Source organism: Apodemus sylvaticus, chromosome 5, assembly GCF_947179515.1.
Source record: "Apodemus sylvaticus chromosome 5, mApoSyl1.1, whole genome shotgun sequence".
In the NCBI taxonomy this organism is placed as follows: Eukaryota; Metazoa; Chordata; class Mammalia; order Rodentia; family Muridae; genus Apodemus; species Apodemus sylvaticus.
Window position 1 is genome coordinate 148474279 of NC_067476.1, and position 17922 is coordinate 148492200.

Below are 17922 nucleotides of genomic sequence, written 5' to 3' on the forward strand. Positions count from 1 at the left end.
GACAACCAATGAGAAATAGGATCCGCTCTCCGTGTGCCTGGGCACAAGAACAGTTATTAAAAGGCACTACTCGAAGGTCCCGGTCTTGGCTGTTTACGGAGATGGGTGCAGAACTTCAGGGGACATCTCGGAAGCGAGATCGGCTCGCACAAAGCCCTGCACGCGCTGCAGCCAGCCCAACCCCTCCGGAGAGGACCGCGGCGCGGGAGAGAACGTGCTGCGCGCCGACGTCACGCGCTGCGCCGCGCCCCGCCCCCGGACACTTATAGCGTAGGCCAGCGCGCGCGCGCGCACCATTGTGTGGCTGACTCGGCCGCAGCTGCGGTGTGAGGCGCGTGTTCGGGCCTTCGCCGTCCCCGCACCCGCACCGCAGCCCTGCCCCGCGGCCCGCCGCACCTCAGCTAGCCTCCGGGAGGACACCCGCCACGGCCATGCCGCGCGTCTACATAGGACGCCTGAGCTACAACGTCCGCGAGAAGGACATCCAGCGCTTTTTCAGCGGCTACGGCCGCCTCCTCGAAATCGACCTCAAAAATGGGTGAGTCGGGTCTGGGAGGCCGCGCCCCGCGGCTGAGAGAGCCCCCAAGGACCGAATCGGCCAAGGCCGCGGCGCCGCGTGGCAGGGCCTCTAAAATGGCGGCGACGCCTCGAGCGCGCGCGGGGGAGGGCGCGGGAGCGCGCGGCGACGACTAACGACACGCCCGCCGGTGCGCGGCTCGCGCTCCGCCCCTCCTCAGGTACGGTTTCGTGGAGTTCGAGGACTCCCGTGATGCCGACGACGCCGTTTACGAGCTGAACAGCAAGGAGCTGTGCGGCGAGCGCGTGATCGTAGAGCACGCCCGGGGCCCGCGCCGCGACCGCGATGGCTACAGCTACGGAAGCCGCAGTGAGTCCTACCCCCGCGCGCTCCGCGTCCTGAATACCTGGGGGGGCAGGGCGGGTGCAGTCATTGGGGTGGGCAGGGTGGGACCTCCCCAGCCCGGGCAGGCGCGGGGGCCGGGGGTTGTCGGCCCTGGGTGTTCCTGGGCCCCTCTACCTCCACGCATGCCCGGGTAGCCGTGGGACACCGGAGCGCGGGGAATGGGTCGGGTGGCCAGTTGACTAAGTTTGGAAGGAGTGGCTTCAGTTGGCCCTCGTTGACACTGACGTGGGTTCTGCCATTGAAAGCGAGGGCTGGCTGTATTTGTAGTATTCCCCCTTGCTTATCTGTCAGTGCTTTTAGCTAGCGTAGAGGAAGTTTCGAGGAAGGCTGGGGTGGAGGTGGGGCAGGGGGCGGGGAAAGGGGAGGGGCTTGAAGCCTAAGTCTTAGAATAGGAGATGGGAGACTTGATGGGGGCAAAGAAAATGCCATTTTAAACTAAGTAATGTGGCATAGTACCACAAAGTAAATCTAAATAAGCTTTATGCTGTATTTGAACTAGTTGGGGCATGTTACTGGGTGGGGGTTGGGGGGATTTTGGTTATGTGAAATGTTTAATGTTGAAATTGTTGCATGTTGAATTCAAACTTTTTAACAAGTCCTTGATGTTTCAATTTGAAAGTGACCAATGGGGCTGAGGCTGTGTCCACTGAGGCTAAGATGACTGCCTTTCCTGATTGGCCTTGGCTTTTCCATACATTGTGTGACCCTTGCCCTATGACCCTTTGGCTGACCTTACCGGAAGCCATGACGACAGCAGCCTTTTGCCATTAGACGCAGGGTGATGGTGAGGATTCCAAGGGTTAGACAAAACTGGTTAATCTGAACTAGGTGACTGTTACCTTGCGTGTTTTGTGGCCAAACCACCACCAAAAACCTCACACTGTGATGTAAGTACTTAGTGTAACTAGTAAACATTTTTGTAAAATGTAGAAATGCATGTAATCAGTTAAGTTTTATATTTTACAATGTTCTGTAAAATAAAACTTAGCGAGGTAAATTGAATAAAGGAGCAGTCACTCTCTAACAGATTGTAGGAGAGGGTTAGTTGGATATAGTCTATTTGACTTGCCCGTAATTTAATTTGTGGCAAATCACAAATGTATCGAGGGTTTAGCAGTATAATAGCAAAGTCCTACTCCAGTAATAAACGTTGCTATGTTTGTACTAACTTTCAAAAACATGCATCCTTGTCATTGCAACGCATCTAATTACTCCCTCCATGTGATAAAGGTGGTGGAGGTGGATACAGCAGTCGGAGAACTTCTGGCAGAGACAAATATGGACCACCTGTTCGTACAGAGTACAGGCTTATTGTAGAAAATCTGTCTAGTCGTTGCAGTTGGCAAGACTTAAAGGTATGTACCTGGGGTTTAAAAGACAGGGCAGTTGCTTACCTTAAGAGTTAGTGCTACATGGTCTTGCTTTAGATTCCTGGGACTTATCATCAGTCTTGAATGTTCTAGGATTTCATGCGGCAAGCAGGAGAAGTGACCTATGCAGATGCTCACAAAGAACGGACAAATGAGGGTGTCATTGAGTTTAGATCGTACTCTGACATGAAGCGTGCTTTGGATAAGCTGGATGGTACAGAAATAAATGGCAGAAATATTAGGCTTATTGAAGATAAGCCACGAACAAGCCATAGGCGCTCTTACTCTGGAAGTAGATCCAGGTAACGAGGGGGGGGGCTTGTAATTTTCAGTTGTTGCCTAATTGTACTTGTGTTTCTTGGTTGTAATAAGCAGATATTTCAGCCATAGATGAGTAGTTAAAACACATTCTTGAAAAGATTAAAACATCACTGTCTCTTGTGTGTAGATCACGGTCTAGAAGAAGATCTCGGAGTAGGAGTCGCAGAAGCAGCCGCAGTAGATCGCGAAGTATCTCAAAAAGTCGCTCCCGGTAAATAATGTGGTATTGGGTCTCTTAAATTTTACTACTTGATGGAGTACAGGTGTTTTCTGACAAGATACTGAAAGAAATCTGGCTTTTCTTGTACAGATCTAGGTCTCGGAGCAAAGGTCGATCCCGATCCCGCTCAAAAGGCAGGAAATCCAGATCAAAGAGCAAATCTAAGCCCAAGTCTGATCGGGGTTCCCACTCACACTCAAGAAGCAGATCTAAGGATAAGTATGGGAAGTCACGAAGTAGGTCACGTTCTCGGTCCCCCAAAGAAAATGGAAAAGGAGATATAAAGTCAAAGTCCAGATCCCGGAGCCAGTCTCGATCCCATTCGCCTCTGCCTGCTCCACCCTCAAAGGCTCGTTCCATGTCCCCTCCGCCAAAAAGAGCTTCAAGGTCCCGTTCTAGATCTCGTTCAAGGTCCAGATCAAGTTCCAGAGATTAACCCTGAACTCTACGTTCTTTGCACACTATAACGGAACACTTTCCTACTTGCTTAGGCAGTTACTCTTCCGAGTTTGTACTCGGCCTCTTCTTCAAGAGGATTTCCTGAAAAGGGAACACAGGAATTTGATTTGTGGCCAAATTTAATGAGAAAAAGATGAGGTTCTAAAATGGTGGTATGAAGCCCTCTCCCTTCTTTGTAGAATTAAGATAATTTTGATTTTGTAGCCTTTGAGCTAAAATAACTTTTGTAAAGATTAAGCTCATTTAGATTTTTTTTTTAAAGTATTGCAGCAGGATCTGCTGCAGGGTTCTGTTTTGTTTGCTTATTTTTAAATTAACTGTTCAAGCTTTGGATACTGCAGGCTTTAGAGGGAGAACCCAAATTTTCAATTATGTTGGCTTTTTATAAAGCTTGAGTTATGTAAGATTTAAATAAAAGTTTGCTACCAAGATGATTGCCTTATTGAATAGGTCACTACTAAGGCCCTTTAAGTGTTGATACCTGCCATTTGTGGAGACAGTGTAAATTCTACATGAGTGTAAAACAAGGCAAGCCTCAGACCAGCAATAAATTATTCAGTTTGGCTAACCTTATTTTGTGCTGTTAATCAAATCTACCAAAGTCTTTGTCTACCCCTTTAATAAATTGAGTTCAAAGTAAAAGGGAATTTGTAGTTAGTGCCACAAGATAAATGAACTAAAGGATTACAATTCAACTCTTTAGGAAGGAGGTCCTAGTACGTGGGATGGTGTTATCCTGTGCTTTGGAAGTGCTCAGCGTGATGAGTGTTTAGTGTATGGTTTGGTGATCTTTAATGTTTTGAAAAACAGAAGTAGCCTTTCTTTAATTAGAAATTTAGTTATTTTATTCAAAGTTGAAAAGCATATACCCTACATTTTTCTGCTGAAAGATGATTATATTTAACAGGTGCTTAAGCAGACATTTGGTAAGATATTTTCCAGTCAGTCCCCTTTGTATTAGTGGGGTATTTGTGGTTAGGTTGAAAGACAGTGACATGGAGAAATTAAAATACTTCATACTTTATAAGTAAAGCATTATGAATGCTATGGGAAACAAGTTAAATAGTGCAAATGTATAGGAATAACTAGATTGCAGTTTTTATACATCCAAAAGCCCAGTTAGTTGAAACTGCAATCAATAATTACCTTATAGCTTTTCCATTATTCAAACATTTGTAAAGTCATTTCATTCCAAATACTTGACCTCATTCTTTAGTAAAGGTGTAGATGGATTGGCTCAGGTTTAATACCTTCCTCAGCTGTTATTACATAATCTAGTAAAAGTTGGGGATTATAGATTATAATGTAGAGTTGGTTTGTAGGGCTAAATAATCAGAGGACATGCAATAAGGCAAGACTTGAGTGGAAAAGTACGGTCAAGGGCCTGGGTAGGTGTCAGTACCTGGGGATACTCGGGAACAGAGCAAGAGGAATAGTTTCAAAACATTTATCCTGTTACAAAATCTTAAAAGACTAGCTTTAGGAATATAATGTTAAATAAAGCTGCTGCTTTAGTCAACTTTTCTTTGATGCTTTGTTTGGATGTTTATAAGAAATAGGTTTATTTTTCCAGTGTAAATTTAGAGAAAATTGTGTCTGGTTATAGTTTACTATTTTACCTACTTAAAAACAAATGTGATGGCTCTTTAAGAATTGGGTTTGACCAAAGTTCTCTTTGTTTTCAGGGAAAACTATATTAAAGCTTTCTGAGCCACAGCCTTTTCAAGGGGGAAAGGCTAATAGTACAATTTGGCTTTCTGACTGCATGCAACTTCAGCTGGGCTCACCTTCTGTTAGTGTGGTAGTACATGACAGAGGCATTAGACTATTTTTTAGCTGCCCTAGTAAGTATATAATGAATAGGTAAATACAAATATCCATCAATTTTTCTAGTGGGGACAAAGGCCATCTTATTAAAAATTTAGGCTTTCATATGTGTAGACCGTAGTTATTAAATGCACTAAACAACTGCATTTAAAGCATTGGCCTTAGCAGAATTGACTGACTTAAAGTGTTTTAGTTTCTTACTGATGAATTCAGTTCCCTACCAACTAATGCGCAGAACCTAAGAATCCCATCCTGCACACATGGGTTGGTGCCCCGGGTGGAGTATCAACAACACCAACTGATAAAAGAGCACAAGAGAAGTGGGGAACATCTTGAGTCCTGTTGGACATGATAACTGTTTCTTGATATGTATGCCACAGTGCCTTTATGGCCAGTGTGAGTCCTGCCTACTTCAGCCTTTATGTTCCCACTCCTCCTGTGGTAACATTGCTTTCATCTTGGATATTTTTTTTTCTACTTTGTTAACCTACTTTATGCATTATCTCAATAAAATGCTTACCAAGGGAAAGAATTGTTTCGCATTTATTGTGTTGTCCCTTGGCACCAAATAGTTGCCAGGTAGTTTGTTGAAGTGGAGTTCCCATTAACTACCATTGATGTGTTCTCTTATTTTAGCGCCACAAAGCAGGGCTTGGGGACTTAAAGTAAATGGTTTGTTTAATTTTCATGTGTTTACTCATGTCCATTTTTATCTATAGTTAACATTCAGTGCAATTTATCAACTTAGGAAGTTTTAAATACCTTAAATCCTTAACCTAATGTCCTTAATCCTGTACATAGGGCACTCCTAAGCTTTGGAAGTTTATCCATCAATACTATTGTATTCCCATTCCTTAACCTTGTTCTCAAAAGCTATGCCTGTGGTTGATCCAATTTCAGATATGTGGAACCAAGTGTGGAGTTTCATTTTGTGTTTATAGGAATCTAGGGCTTCATGTATGGCTCAGGTTGAGCATATGATCTTAGCATGTGCACAGCCCTGGATTCAGTCCTCGGTGTGCAGCTCTTCCTCACAGACTAATGGGGCTAATTGTAATATAGTATACATTCTCAATCTTAGCATGGCAAGCTGAGGCAGGATTGCTCTAGATTTGAGGCCAGCCAGTGGTAATTAATTAGCAAGAAACTTTGTCAGGGGAAGGGGGTGCTTCTTGGAGTAGAAAGTAATTTATTGAGTAATTACTGTAGTAGCCACTATTTACAGTATCCTATTTATATCTTAATGATGGTGTGTGTGTGTGTATATGTGTATATATATGTATATACATACATACACTCACTCAATAATTATAGCTAAGGATGACTTTGGACTTGATCCTTTGGCAGTATTTCTGACAAGTACTCTAGCACACCTGACTTGTCCCTTTTTTCTTAAGATAGGCACTATGCATTCAGAGCTTACCTCCAACTCCACAATCCTACATTCCACCGCATACTACTTAATAGTATTTATAGACATCAGCTACTACACCACATCTGGCTTGTTTGTAACAGTTTGTTCATACCATGAGTAGTATGTAACTTGATTTTACTCAAAACATGATAATTGAGTTCTGCCTTAAATGATGAGGAATCTATTTGATAAATATTCTGCTAAATGAATATATTTCTCAAAATTGGAAGTTTCAGTAAAGTAATTGACACTAGTTTGACTAGAAAGGAATTTCAGTTCCAAAATAAAAGGAAGTGCAGCAAAATCCATCTTTGTTAAGCAGGGCATAGTACTCTTGAGGCACTTCTTAACAGCAAATTTGTAGAAGGGGGATTTTTAGGGTTTTGTCTTTTGGGAAAAAGCAAAAAGAATAGTAAAGTAAGCTGAGAAGCTCCAGTGCTCTGAAGGAGAAATGGGCCCCTTGCTCAGGGCCAGAGTGGGATTTGGAGAGTTGTTTTGTGTGAGCATGAGGAAATGGGCTATCATTCTGAAAGACAGCCACTGTCAGGCACTTGCCTCAGTCACCAAGTAGGAACTGCTTCAGAGTTGAGCCCTAGTTTTCCTAGCCAGTTAAAAGCAGACAAAGCAGAGATTGTATTCATGCTTTGAGACAGTTGCTCTGATCTAGGTGGCCTTCAATTCACAAAAGTGTTCTCTCAGATTTCTGTGATCTATTATAGGCAGGAGCCATAACATTTGACTATTGCTGTTACTTTTATAGAGAGTTTAAAACATTAAAAATAGTGGGATGAACCACTATTAAGCATTGAGTTTCAGCAATATATACCTGTGCACTTCCAATTTTGAAGGTAACCTTGACATTTAATAATGCTAATATAGTACATAATTCTTTTTTTTCTTTAATACTTATGTATGAATACATCATTGCTCTTTTAAGACAGTCAATTTTTTCACCTAAACCGCCGCCTGGGAAGTTGATGAAACTAGAGCTTCTCAGGTTCCAACCCTGAAAACACTGAGCCAGAAATGCTGAGTGGAATCTGGTCTTCTTACATGGCCCTAAAAGCTCTCAAAAGTTGTGAAATTTTAAGAAGGTGTTGGTTTGGACTGTCCTGTACTAGACCCAACAGAACAGAGTGGAGTCATTCGTGCTGAAGTTGGAAGACACCTTGTAGACAGCAAAGTAGTCTGTCAGGTCTGAAGAAAGGATCTGGGCGATAGCTAGATCCTGCTGACCAGAAAAAGAAGTCCCTTCTACAAAGGGCCCCCATTGCATTCTTCCTCTGCCTGTGAAGCCAATGCTTAGCCAATCTGAGCACTTGCTCTCTAAAGTAGATGAAGCACAAAGGGTAGTTGTACCTTAAAATTTATATTTTGATACAAGTTTTTTGTAGTTTCATGGTAGTTGTGATTACACTCAGTCCTGAGTGCCCTAACAGGTTACCAGAATGAGCTTGAGTCCTGAGGTGATAGAGCACTTCCATGATATACGTGAGACTATGGGTTTAATACAATACCCAGTGCTCCGGAACACACAACTGTGCCATCACCTAAGGTTCCATTGGCCCTGCCCTCAAACTGAGTGGTGGAATGTACCTAATAGTACAGTTGAGTCACTCTCATGCCAGGAGTGTTAGCTGTAGGGTTGACAACCACATACAAAGCCTTAGGTTTAGTGCCTGTCAATGCAAAAAAGAAAACCTCAAGAAAATGGAACCACACAGGTTTTCAGAAAACCACTGTGTAACCATTGGCAGTCTGGCTGGTATGTATGTGGATGTCAGAGACTGCTTTCAGAAGTCCTACCATGTGTGTCCTGGGAATTTGAACTCCAGTGACCAGAATTAGCAAGCTTTTTTTTTTTTTTTTTTAGCCACTGAGCCATCTCCTGGCCTTGATATTCTGATGAAGAATTGGAGTATTCCCTTGGCAGTACATATCATTTCTTCCCTCCACCCCCCACCCCACCCCCAGTTTCCCAATCTGATGACTACTGTACTATGACTCTTGAAGGCATGATAAGCGAACAGACTCACTATAGTCAAGTATTGGGACCCTTAAGGCTTAAGTGGGTTCAATACTAAGTATGTAATTGCACTGTCTCTTTTGAACTAGCCAGCTTGGTGAAAGGTCACATGTTCATGTTTATTGCTAGCCTGTGCAAACAAGATGGACATGGAAGGAGAAGGAAAGTCTTAATCCATCTTTCCCTTCAGTGGAATATCTTACTAATAGTTTCACTGTAATTCCTGGGCAAAAATAAGTTTGATAAAAGTGCAAGGGGGACTTTTAGCAGTGGGCCTTGAGGGTGCAGGGCTGGATTCCATTGTCACCTTTTCATGTGTCTGAGTGCTTGATTCTGCTCAGCTGGATTATCTGTCTAGAGCATCTAGAACCTTGGACATTGTTAAAGGGCCTGCCTGATCATACTGAGTCATGGCTGCCCTGTATTTTCCCCTTCTGTTCTTTAAGTTGTTCTGCACTACTGCTAAGACATCTCAAACCCCAGGCTTCCATGGCCTGTGGGTGGGTTCAAAAACGGCTGCAGCATCTCCAGTCAAAGGGCAGGCTAATGAGCCAAAATCCTGAGCTTCCCTTCCTGTGGGAAAGCTTTCAGGCCATTGCTTTGTATTGAGCTCAAGCACTAGGCCCAAGAAAACAACAAAAGGCTAGATCAAAATGGGAGCCCAAGAGATGGCTCAACAGGTAAAAGCACCTTGCCACCATGCCCAACACAATCTGAATTCCATCCTTGAGACCCATATCATAAGAGAACTGTAAGACGTCTTTTGGACACATGTGTATGTGTGTGCACGCAAAACTTTGAATGTGTAAACATAAAAAACCAAACTAAGAGGAGTTGTTATTCCTGGTACAGTTCTGTAACCAGCCCAAATTAAGCTATTTAGCTGACCTTCTAAGAAATCAGGTGAAAGCCTAATTTCTAAACAGGCCAGTCTCAGCAAGATGGCTTAGTTGAGAGCTCAGGCTTCCGTTCCACAGGACCCAAGTTCAAGTCTAGCACCCACATGGTGGTTCAACAATTCCAATCCCACGGGATCCAGTCATATACAGAGTAACTTGGCAGGCAGCACACTGAGTGCATACAAAGCAGTCTGAAGGTAACCTGCTAACAATACCAGAACTGGCCTCAATCATTCCTGCCTCATTCAGACTCCTGAATCACCAGGACTACGAGACTATGCCTTTGTGCTCTGATACTCAACTCTCAAATTGTACATCTCTGTGTGGCTGCTGTTCTCCCTACTGAACAGGTCTGATGGTTAAATGGGCACATTGTTGCCATGGCTGTGGTGGTAAATCTCTTCGGACCAGTAGTACACTTAATTCTACAAGTGAATGACTTGCCCAGGACAAGTTATATTACTTTCCTGACTTCAGAATGACTGCCAAGAGGATAGGCCCAGGGAGGTGGTGTAGCAGGTAAAAGCTTTTGCTGCACAAGCGTGGCATCATTTGATCCCTAGTGGAAGAAAAGAACTGACTTCCCAAGGTCTTACCTTGACCTCCAGTCATGAGCCATTGGCACATGTATGGCTGCATTCACACACTATATACACACAATACCTTGTAAAGGATGGGGCAGACCTAGAGTTCCAGTGCCTATGGGCATGAGCTTAGGGATTTGATCTCCGTGGATGACTTGTCTCCACTACACAACACCCAAGGAACAAAATGATTTCTGAGCCCCACCCCAAGTGACCTGGGTGTTTTCCTAGCCCCTTCCCATATAGTCTAGTAAGGTAGTCACCACTGAGCAACCTCTCTAAGCCCTCTGGTAGTCTCTTCATGCAGCCCTTTTGGGTTTCTGTTAAGATTCCCAGTTTGCACAGTCCATTGTGTCTGTAGAAGCAGAAATGTTTTCACGAACAAAGGGGCAAACCTGCTATTCTGAGATCCTTGAACTACTGAGTCGGTGACTTCAGTTCTGATAGAAACAGGAAGTATGGGTTGCTTCCAAATAGTTCCCTCTGTGTTTCTGTAATGGCAACACCATCTGGGCCCACTCTTGGGAAGAAGGCAGAATACAAAGGAAACATTTGGACTTACTCCTAAAAGCAGGCTGGGAGCTCATAGTGTAAAGTGAGCAGAGGGGCAGAGCTGCCCACATCACATCAGCCTGGAAGGGTCTCTCCATCCCCAAGGGTGTTGGAATGAGCAAGTCAGGTATTAAGAGCAAATGTAAAAGAGCAAAAAGTAGCAACTGAAATCTATATGAGCTGTTTTAGGGCCCACCTGCTCAAATTCTATACATCTGTTTGAATCACTAAAAAAGATTTGTAATTGAGAAATCATGTGTTCAAAGAGGTTTACCACTTCAATACTTAACCATTTTGGAATCTTTAAGAGTGGATAGAGATAAGAAAACAGTGGTGTGTGTGTTGTGTATAAAGAGGCTTCTATGGTTTAGTTATCGCTATCCTTTTCTGACTAATATTGTTCCTAAAAATACAAAATGTGATTAAAACTGTGGCGGCAAAACAGAACACATGTAAAGAATAGTTAAGATCTACATAATTTAAACTGTTGATCACAGCAATTGGGAGAATATACCATTTAAATAACTATTTTCCAGCCGGGCAGTGGTGGCACACGCCTTTAATCCCAGCACTTGGGAGGCAGAGGCAGGTGGATTTCTGAGTTCGAGGCCAGCCTGGTCTACAGAGTGAGTTCCAGGACAGCCAGGACTATACAGAGAAACCCTGTCTCAGAGATAAATAAATAAATAAAATTTTCCATCTGGACTAGTTCTAAAGATTGGGCTGATGGCTACCACCTAAGCCAAATGGACTTCTGTGAAATAAGGGAGTAGAATTAAAAATCAATGTGTAAAAGGAAACTGGGGAATTGAAGAGTTGACTTTTTTCACATGGGTTAGTCAAATCAGAAGACATTTATCAGTACCCACTCTGCTAGGGATACCAAAAACTGGTGGGTTTCCTTCCTAGACTGCGGGGTCTCTTAAACTCCTGAGTTACTCAAGTCTCTGATGATACAGACGTGGCGGTGGTGCCAGAGTAAGAACCAATAAAAGTAGCGGTCTGGTAGAGACAGATCAATTAAGGAAATGGAAGGCACAAGAGGAGCAATGATTTGCTCAAATCGACACAAAAGGAACCATTCTCGAACTCTAGGATATGGCATGATAGTCTTCCAACGTTCAATGGAAGCGCAGGAAGTAGTGATATTCCCAGGGCACATCCTTCACCAGTAGCAGTGAGTGGGTCATCCAAAGGCTGGTGCGACTGGGGTTCTTGACCCAAGACTTCCGTGCTCTGGCTGTACGTGCTCTTCACTCATCCCAGGAGTTGCCTGAAACTCCTGAAGTCCCCTTCTCCAAATGTGGAACCCGACTTAGGCTGGGTTGCAGCCTTCCCGGGTACAGACCAGCTGGAGGGGATCCATCAGGCTGCCTCCTTCTCCCGGCTCAGTGGTTCTCAGGATACTACAAAAATCTTCACCCACTTCTCCAACTCAGCAAGTGGGTCTTACAAGGGAAGAGGCAATTAAGCCTGCATCCCCAAGGCTCCGACGGAAAGCAAAAGCTGCAACCTGAGGCCATGGGCATGCAGACCCCCGCAGCTAAGGAGCTTGGCGCCGGCTCTGCTGGGAACAGGCCCGCCCCCTTGTGTGCGCAGGCGCGCGCCGATCCAGGCTCCCACGGTCGCTCGGTGCGGGCGGCAACCGCTAGCCATGCAGGTAAGCACGGGGCAGTGGTCTCAAGGCTGGGTGCTCCCAGGACGCCACACCCAAGTCCCGGCCCGCACGACGAATGCTGGGGTCCCGCAGGTACCGCCCCAGGCCCTTTTCCAGCTCCTGCGGCACCGGCTGCGGGCTGGGGAGGTGGCTCCGCAGACCCAGGGCCGTGGCGCTGCAGGTGGGGGCTGCTGGCTGCGGGCGAGCGAGCCCACTGGTACTATCTGCATTCAGAGCGGTGGGGAGGGCAGAGCCTCGGCCTTGCAGAGAGATGTAATCAAGAGTTTCCATTAATGAGAGGGTGTGGAGGGTGAGTTTGGGCTAGCCATAGACCATTTGGCAAACTTTCCACTGTAATTGATTTTCAATATTTTTAGCGTAAAACGGGATTTTTTTAATTTTTGGCAATAAAAGTGGGGAGGAGGGATGTAAAGAATTCCGCCATTTTAGCGTTTAAAAAAGTAACCCTTCTTCAGAGTGGACAGATCAGTGACCGCCCCTCCCGCGACTGTCTGCATTCGTCCAAGGAGGCGGGTGGTGGTTTTGGATACTCCAGCCGCCGCAGGCTGCTTCCACCGACTAGCTGCGGCAGGGAGCGAGCTGGGGGAATCCCCCACCCCACCCCCAAATGTGCTGTGTGCAGCCAGCACCAGCTCCCCTCTCTCCAGCACCTACCACCGGGTCTTTTATTGGATGTCTTCTATTTGTATAATGGTCTCAAAGGACTCTGGAGAGAGGGAGAGAGAGAGTCTGTCTAAAGCTTAACAGCAAGTGACAGCATCAGAGACACATTCAGAAGTTGTTTACTGAGCATCTGCTATGTGCAACCACTCTTGTTTTAGGTAGGATTCCCTGGAATCACAGACTAGGTTTATGAGAGTAGCCTTGTGAAACCAGCAAGATTGGGCAGAGGTGTTGAAATGCTGACCTAGTCCCAGCAGAGGCCTCAGCCTGAGGACCAGGAAGCCCTGAACCTGAGATGGTCCTCTAGAGACCCCTCAAATGAAGGTAAAGGCGTGGGGTCTTCCTAGCCCTCTATGAACTCGTCTACGGCTGACTTGGGGAGAGAGTACTTGAGAGACACTTCCCCTGGCCAGTTCCAGAGATCCTGAGGCTGACAGCTGTCATTGTGCTCCAGAGGGTCTCACTGAATGCTTTTCTCTCATCTGCACAGATCTCCTTTGCCCTCCCAACCTGTAATTGTTTTGGTTCTCCAAGGCTCCACTCTTTTTCCCTGTAGTCCTTCTCTCTCTCTCTCTCTCTCTCTCTCTCTCTCTCTCTCTCTCTCTCTCTCTCTCAAATACCATCTTCACGCAATGTCTTTCAAATCTGCCCCAGCTCCAACCTCATCCTTTATCTTTAAAGTATAAGCCCTTCGTCTTGGTGGCACTAATGTCCCCAGAGTGCAGAGCAGTGCTGACATTTTGTTGGTTCTCCTGGACTTGCTGAGACTAGGCATCAAGCTGGGTGAGACGGCCATCTTCAGTGTCTTCTCTGAGACACCTGCTATGCGGGACTGGTGGGGGTGGAGAGATGGCTCAGGGTTAAGAGCACTTGTTGCTCTTGCCTACCACCCAGGTTCAGTTCCCAGCACTCACACTGTGTCTGACAATCACCTGGACCTTCAGTTGGGAGGGCAAGGGAGAGGGGGCGGGCGGGCGATCAGACGCCCTCTGGTGGCCTCAACAGGCACTGCATGCACATAGTGAACACAAACATCCCAGCAAAAGCAACTGTACACATAAAAGTAAGTATCTCTAAGTGGTACAGACTCTTCAGCAGTGAGAAGCAAAATAATTGAGACTGGAATGTGGTGGACTCTGGATTACAAGTTTTAAAAGCTCGGTTTGTTTGACCTTATCTACCTATTTATACCACAGCTGATAGACATCTATAATATATTCTGTGTTTTAGGGAAGAAAACCTAGGAAATGAATGAACATGCACAGCAGGAGGGAGGGAAGGAGGGTGGGTGGGCACTAAACAGCAGCCATTGCACCTGATTTGGCAAGTAGGCAGAGCCCGGAAGCTGCCAGTCTCCCTGGAGCCTCTGCCTGAAGGGGGAGGAACATTGCTATTTGTTGAAGACCTGTTAGTATCAATACATCAGTCAGTCACACCCAGCATTTACCAAAGCCCCTTGAGGTAGGTGCCATTTTCATTTTTATTTTATTTTATACCTAATAAACTGGGGCTCAGAGTGGGGGAAGTTACTTCTCTGGAACCACAGGTATTAAAGTAAATGTAGAGAAGCTGAGAAACCGAGAGTCCAATTCAAAACTCTGTCCTAAGCTAAGCCTCAGATTCCTTCCTTATCCTCTACGCCAGACGCCATTGTCACGCGCTGCCAAGAAGCAGCTGAGCAGCAATCACTGCAGAATACAGTCCCTTCTCTTTCTCTCCCTCCATCCTCCAACCTCTCCGCTGGATTTGAACACTGGATTCATGCATGCTAGGCAAGTGCTTCCCTAGTAAGTCATAGCCCCAGCTTCTGGATCTTGTGCTGACCAGGTTTCAGATGCTCCCCTTTGGCTCTCAGCTGTGTGGATTCATTCAACAGATGCTTCCATAGAGGCTCCACAAGCCCCCTTTCGACCCAGTCATCCATGCTGTGCCTGGGTTTAGAGGGAGTGGTGTGCGGGAAAACACAGGAGAACAGGTCAGGGAAGACATTACCTTCCACAGGACCAATCCTGTTTGGATAGAGTAGGGTATGGTTCATGAAGACTCTGAGCTCTCAAACATAGGGAAGAGAAGTGGGGGACCAAGAAAGAAGTGAATTTGGGCTTAGCCTGGCCTTTGTCACTCGCCAAAGCCAGATCTTGGCCTGGATATGTGTCCTATAATCCAGTTCCATACACATAGCATGTGCGCTGTTAGGGGGTACCTCACACACACCACTATGCCCACCCTCACATATACAGGACAGGGGAGGATTTAGGAGCAGGCTGGAGTTCTAGCAATAACCTAGGTAAAAGCCAGGAGTCAAAGTTGCTGCTGGTGTCTTAAAACATCTACTCAGAGATGGAAACTTTTCTTCTCTAAGTTGCTAAGTTGAGGATGGCCAGTTTCTCCTCCAGGGGGCCCCTCCCCTTCCTGTCCTCATCACCCCGGTGGCTGTGTTTGGTTTGTAGACACATCTGGATGGAGGGGTATACTGACATGGAGATACTAAGGACAGTGAAAGGGTCTTCCACGGGGGAGGTCAACGTGCACCTGGTGGCCAGAGACAGCGCAGGTTCCCATCCTCACCTGCCTGCCACCGCCTTCATTATTCCTAGTAAGTCAGGGTTAGGGGTCTGGAGGTTCCATACTTGCTCAAGGTGTGAATAGTGGGAAAGGACGATGCTTTTCATTCTTCTTGTTATTGTTTTTTTTTTTTATTTGTTTTGTTTTGTGAGACAGGGTTTCTTTGTGTAGCCCTGGCTGTCCTCGGACTTGCTTTGTACATCAGGCTGGCCTGAAACTCAGAGATTCCTCCTAAGTCTGTCTCCCAAGTGCTGGGATTAAAGGCCTGTGCCACCACGCCCAGCCTTTTCATCCTTCTGTACCTGTTTTTCACCTTTATACGCATGCGTGGCAGGAGTGAGGCCGGGTTGACAGGCTCATCATCTATGCATTGTCTTATTTGTGTATCATTTCTAGCCAATGCAGTTACCCTTGGTCTGCCTAGCACTGCCCTGGATGTGTCCTACCCCCGGGAGCCAGTCCACGTGGGTGCCCTGGAGCGGGTGGCCAGCAGCGAACCTGTAACAGCTGCCATTCTGCCACAGCTAAGCACCGGACCGGGGACCAATAGCACAGTCAGGCTTCTGGATTGGACAGGGGTTTCTGTACCTTTACCTGCAAACGACATGCGGGTCAGTCTCTATAAAGACTTGCAGTTGCAGGGAGGGGCCAGTGGGCTTGAAGGCGGGGCTTAACGCGGAAAGACTTGATGCTGGTAGAATCAGAGCCCTAGACACACACACACACACACACACACACACACACACACACACACACGCACGCACTGGACTTGGTGGTGGGGGCGTGGTCGGAGAAGGGGTTGGGGCATGGGCGGAGTTTAGAGGCCTCCTAGCTGGCAGAGCTAAATAAAGCGTGGGTGACCCAAGGTGTGGAAAGCTAGAATAAGGTCCTAGTCCTCAGAATTTCCCCGCATCCTAGTTCCGGATAAACGAGTATGCGCCATTGAACACGATCGCAATGGAGAGACCACGAAGCCCGGAGCAGCGACATGCGGGTGGCACGGCTGGAAGAGATGCAAATATCCAGCACCCCGGTAGGATCCTGCTCCCAGGTGGATATGTGGGTGGGTGACGCTTGTACTCACTGAGGACTTGGATAGATGCGCTCGTGACCGAATGCAGTCCTAAGTCGAGAAGGCTGATCGATACTGTCCAGTAGAAAATGGAGTGTAGGGGATGTGGGTGGAGCCTGAGTCTGCTGTCTATGGGTGGGAAGACTAAGGCCCAGCCGGCTCCCACAGATGTTCACCAGGATCCTCAAGACGGCACTTCTCTGGAACCCCCAGTAGACGCGAGCGCCTGCAAGTGCCAGGCTTGTGGGCCTCAACAAAGTATTGGCCTAGACGTTGGTTCATTGGGAGATCGATGCCCTCAACCTTTCCAGAAGCGGTAAGAAAAAGGGCTTGCTGCTTTTCTTGCCCTGTTTTTAGTTCTTAAAGCCTCCTTCTGGTTCCGGGCTTAGGAGAACGTGGATACACGGGAGGCTACTGAATGTATAGAATTTTTTTTCTCTAACAAGACCGTTCCGTTTATAGGTCAGTCATAGTAGAGAACTCAGGCTGTACCATCACTTCTGAGCTCCTAAAACCCATGAAAAAGAGGAAGCATAAGGAGTTTCAAAGCCCATCAGAAGAGTCGGAGTCGGAGGCCATGGTAAAATGAGTGTTGCGGGGAGAGAAATACGAAGCTGGAACCTCAGTTTCATATTCGTGTCGATCCGAGAGATAGGGGGCTGGGTCAAGAAGATTCCTGTGTAGCCAGGCATGATGGCGCAGGCCTGTAATCCCAGCACTTGGGAGGCAGAGGCAGGCGGATTTGTGAGTTCGAGACCAGCCTGGTCTACAGAGTGAGTTCCAGGACAGCCGGTGGTATACAGAGAAACCCTGTCTCAAAAAAACCAAAAAAAAAAAAAAAAAAAAAAAAAAAAAGACTCCTGTGGCATCGTGCTCTAATATTTTCAGATTCCATCTTAATTCAACTTGTAAACCTTATTAGAGGAAGGAATAAACGGAGGGAGGGAGGGAGGGAAGGAGGGAGGGAAGGAGGGAAGAGAGAAAGAGAAAAGAGAGAGGAAGAATGAAGAATAGAGGGGCTGGAGAGATGGCTCAGCAGTTAAGAGCACTAACTGCTTTTCCTAAGGTCCTGAGTTCAAATCCCAGCAACCACATGATGGCTCACAACCATCCGTAATGAGATCTGACTCTCTTCTGGAGTGTCTGAAGACAGCTACAGTGTACTTTAAAAAAAATGAAGACTAGAACAGAAAGATTCTCTTGGGCAGGTAAAATCAATACAAAGCAGAACCATTCATATCCTCAGTTTCCCCACTAGAAATGAGTACCTCCCAGTGGTACAGACCCAAGCAATGGATGGACTGCAGGGACTCTGTCAAGGACTGAACATACCCTAGAGGAAAAACTTTC

The 17922-nt window shown here is 46.3% G+C and overlaps 2 protein-coding genes across 2 annotated transcripts in view; both read left to right on the top strand.

The window, feature by feature from the left end:
* The first annotated feature begins 273 nt into the window (after positions 1 to 273).
* Positions 274 to 3865, top strand: Srsf6 (serine and arginine rich splicing factor 6). Its single transcript, XM_052184185.1, has 6 exons — positions 274 to 538; positions 738 to 886; positions 2153 to 2277; positions 2386 to 2594; positions 2741 to 2824; positions 2924 to 3865. Exons 1-6 carry the CDS (start codon positions 432 to 434, stop codon positions 3267 to 3269), a joined length of 1020 nt encoding a protein of 339 aa, XP_052040145.1. The 5' UTR covers positions 274 to 431; the 3' UTR covers positions 3270 to 3865.
* Positions 3866 to 15186: 11321 nt separating this feature from the next.
* The window catches only part of L3mbtl1 (L3MBTL histone methyl-lysine binding protein 1), a 29425-nt gene continuing 26689 nt past the window's right edge, over positions 15187 to 17922 (top strand). Inside the window, exons 1-5 of the mRNA XM_052184186.1 lie at positions 15187 to 15531; positions 15897 to 16111; positions 16419 to 16533; positions 16741 to 16888; positions 17035 to 17152. Coding sequence (XP_052040146.1) covers positions 15312 to 15531; positions 15897 to 16111; positions 16419 to 16533; positions 16741 to 16888; positions 17035 to 17152 — 816 coding nt within the window. The 5' untranslated portion in view covers positions 15187 to 15311. The remainder of the gene's footprint in view (positions 15532 to 15896; positions 16112 to 16418; positions 16534 to 16740; positions 16889 to 17034; positions 17153 to 17922) is intronic.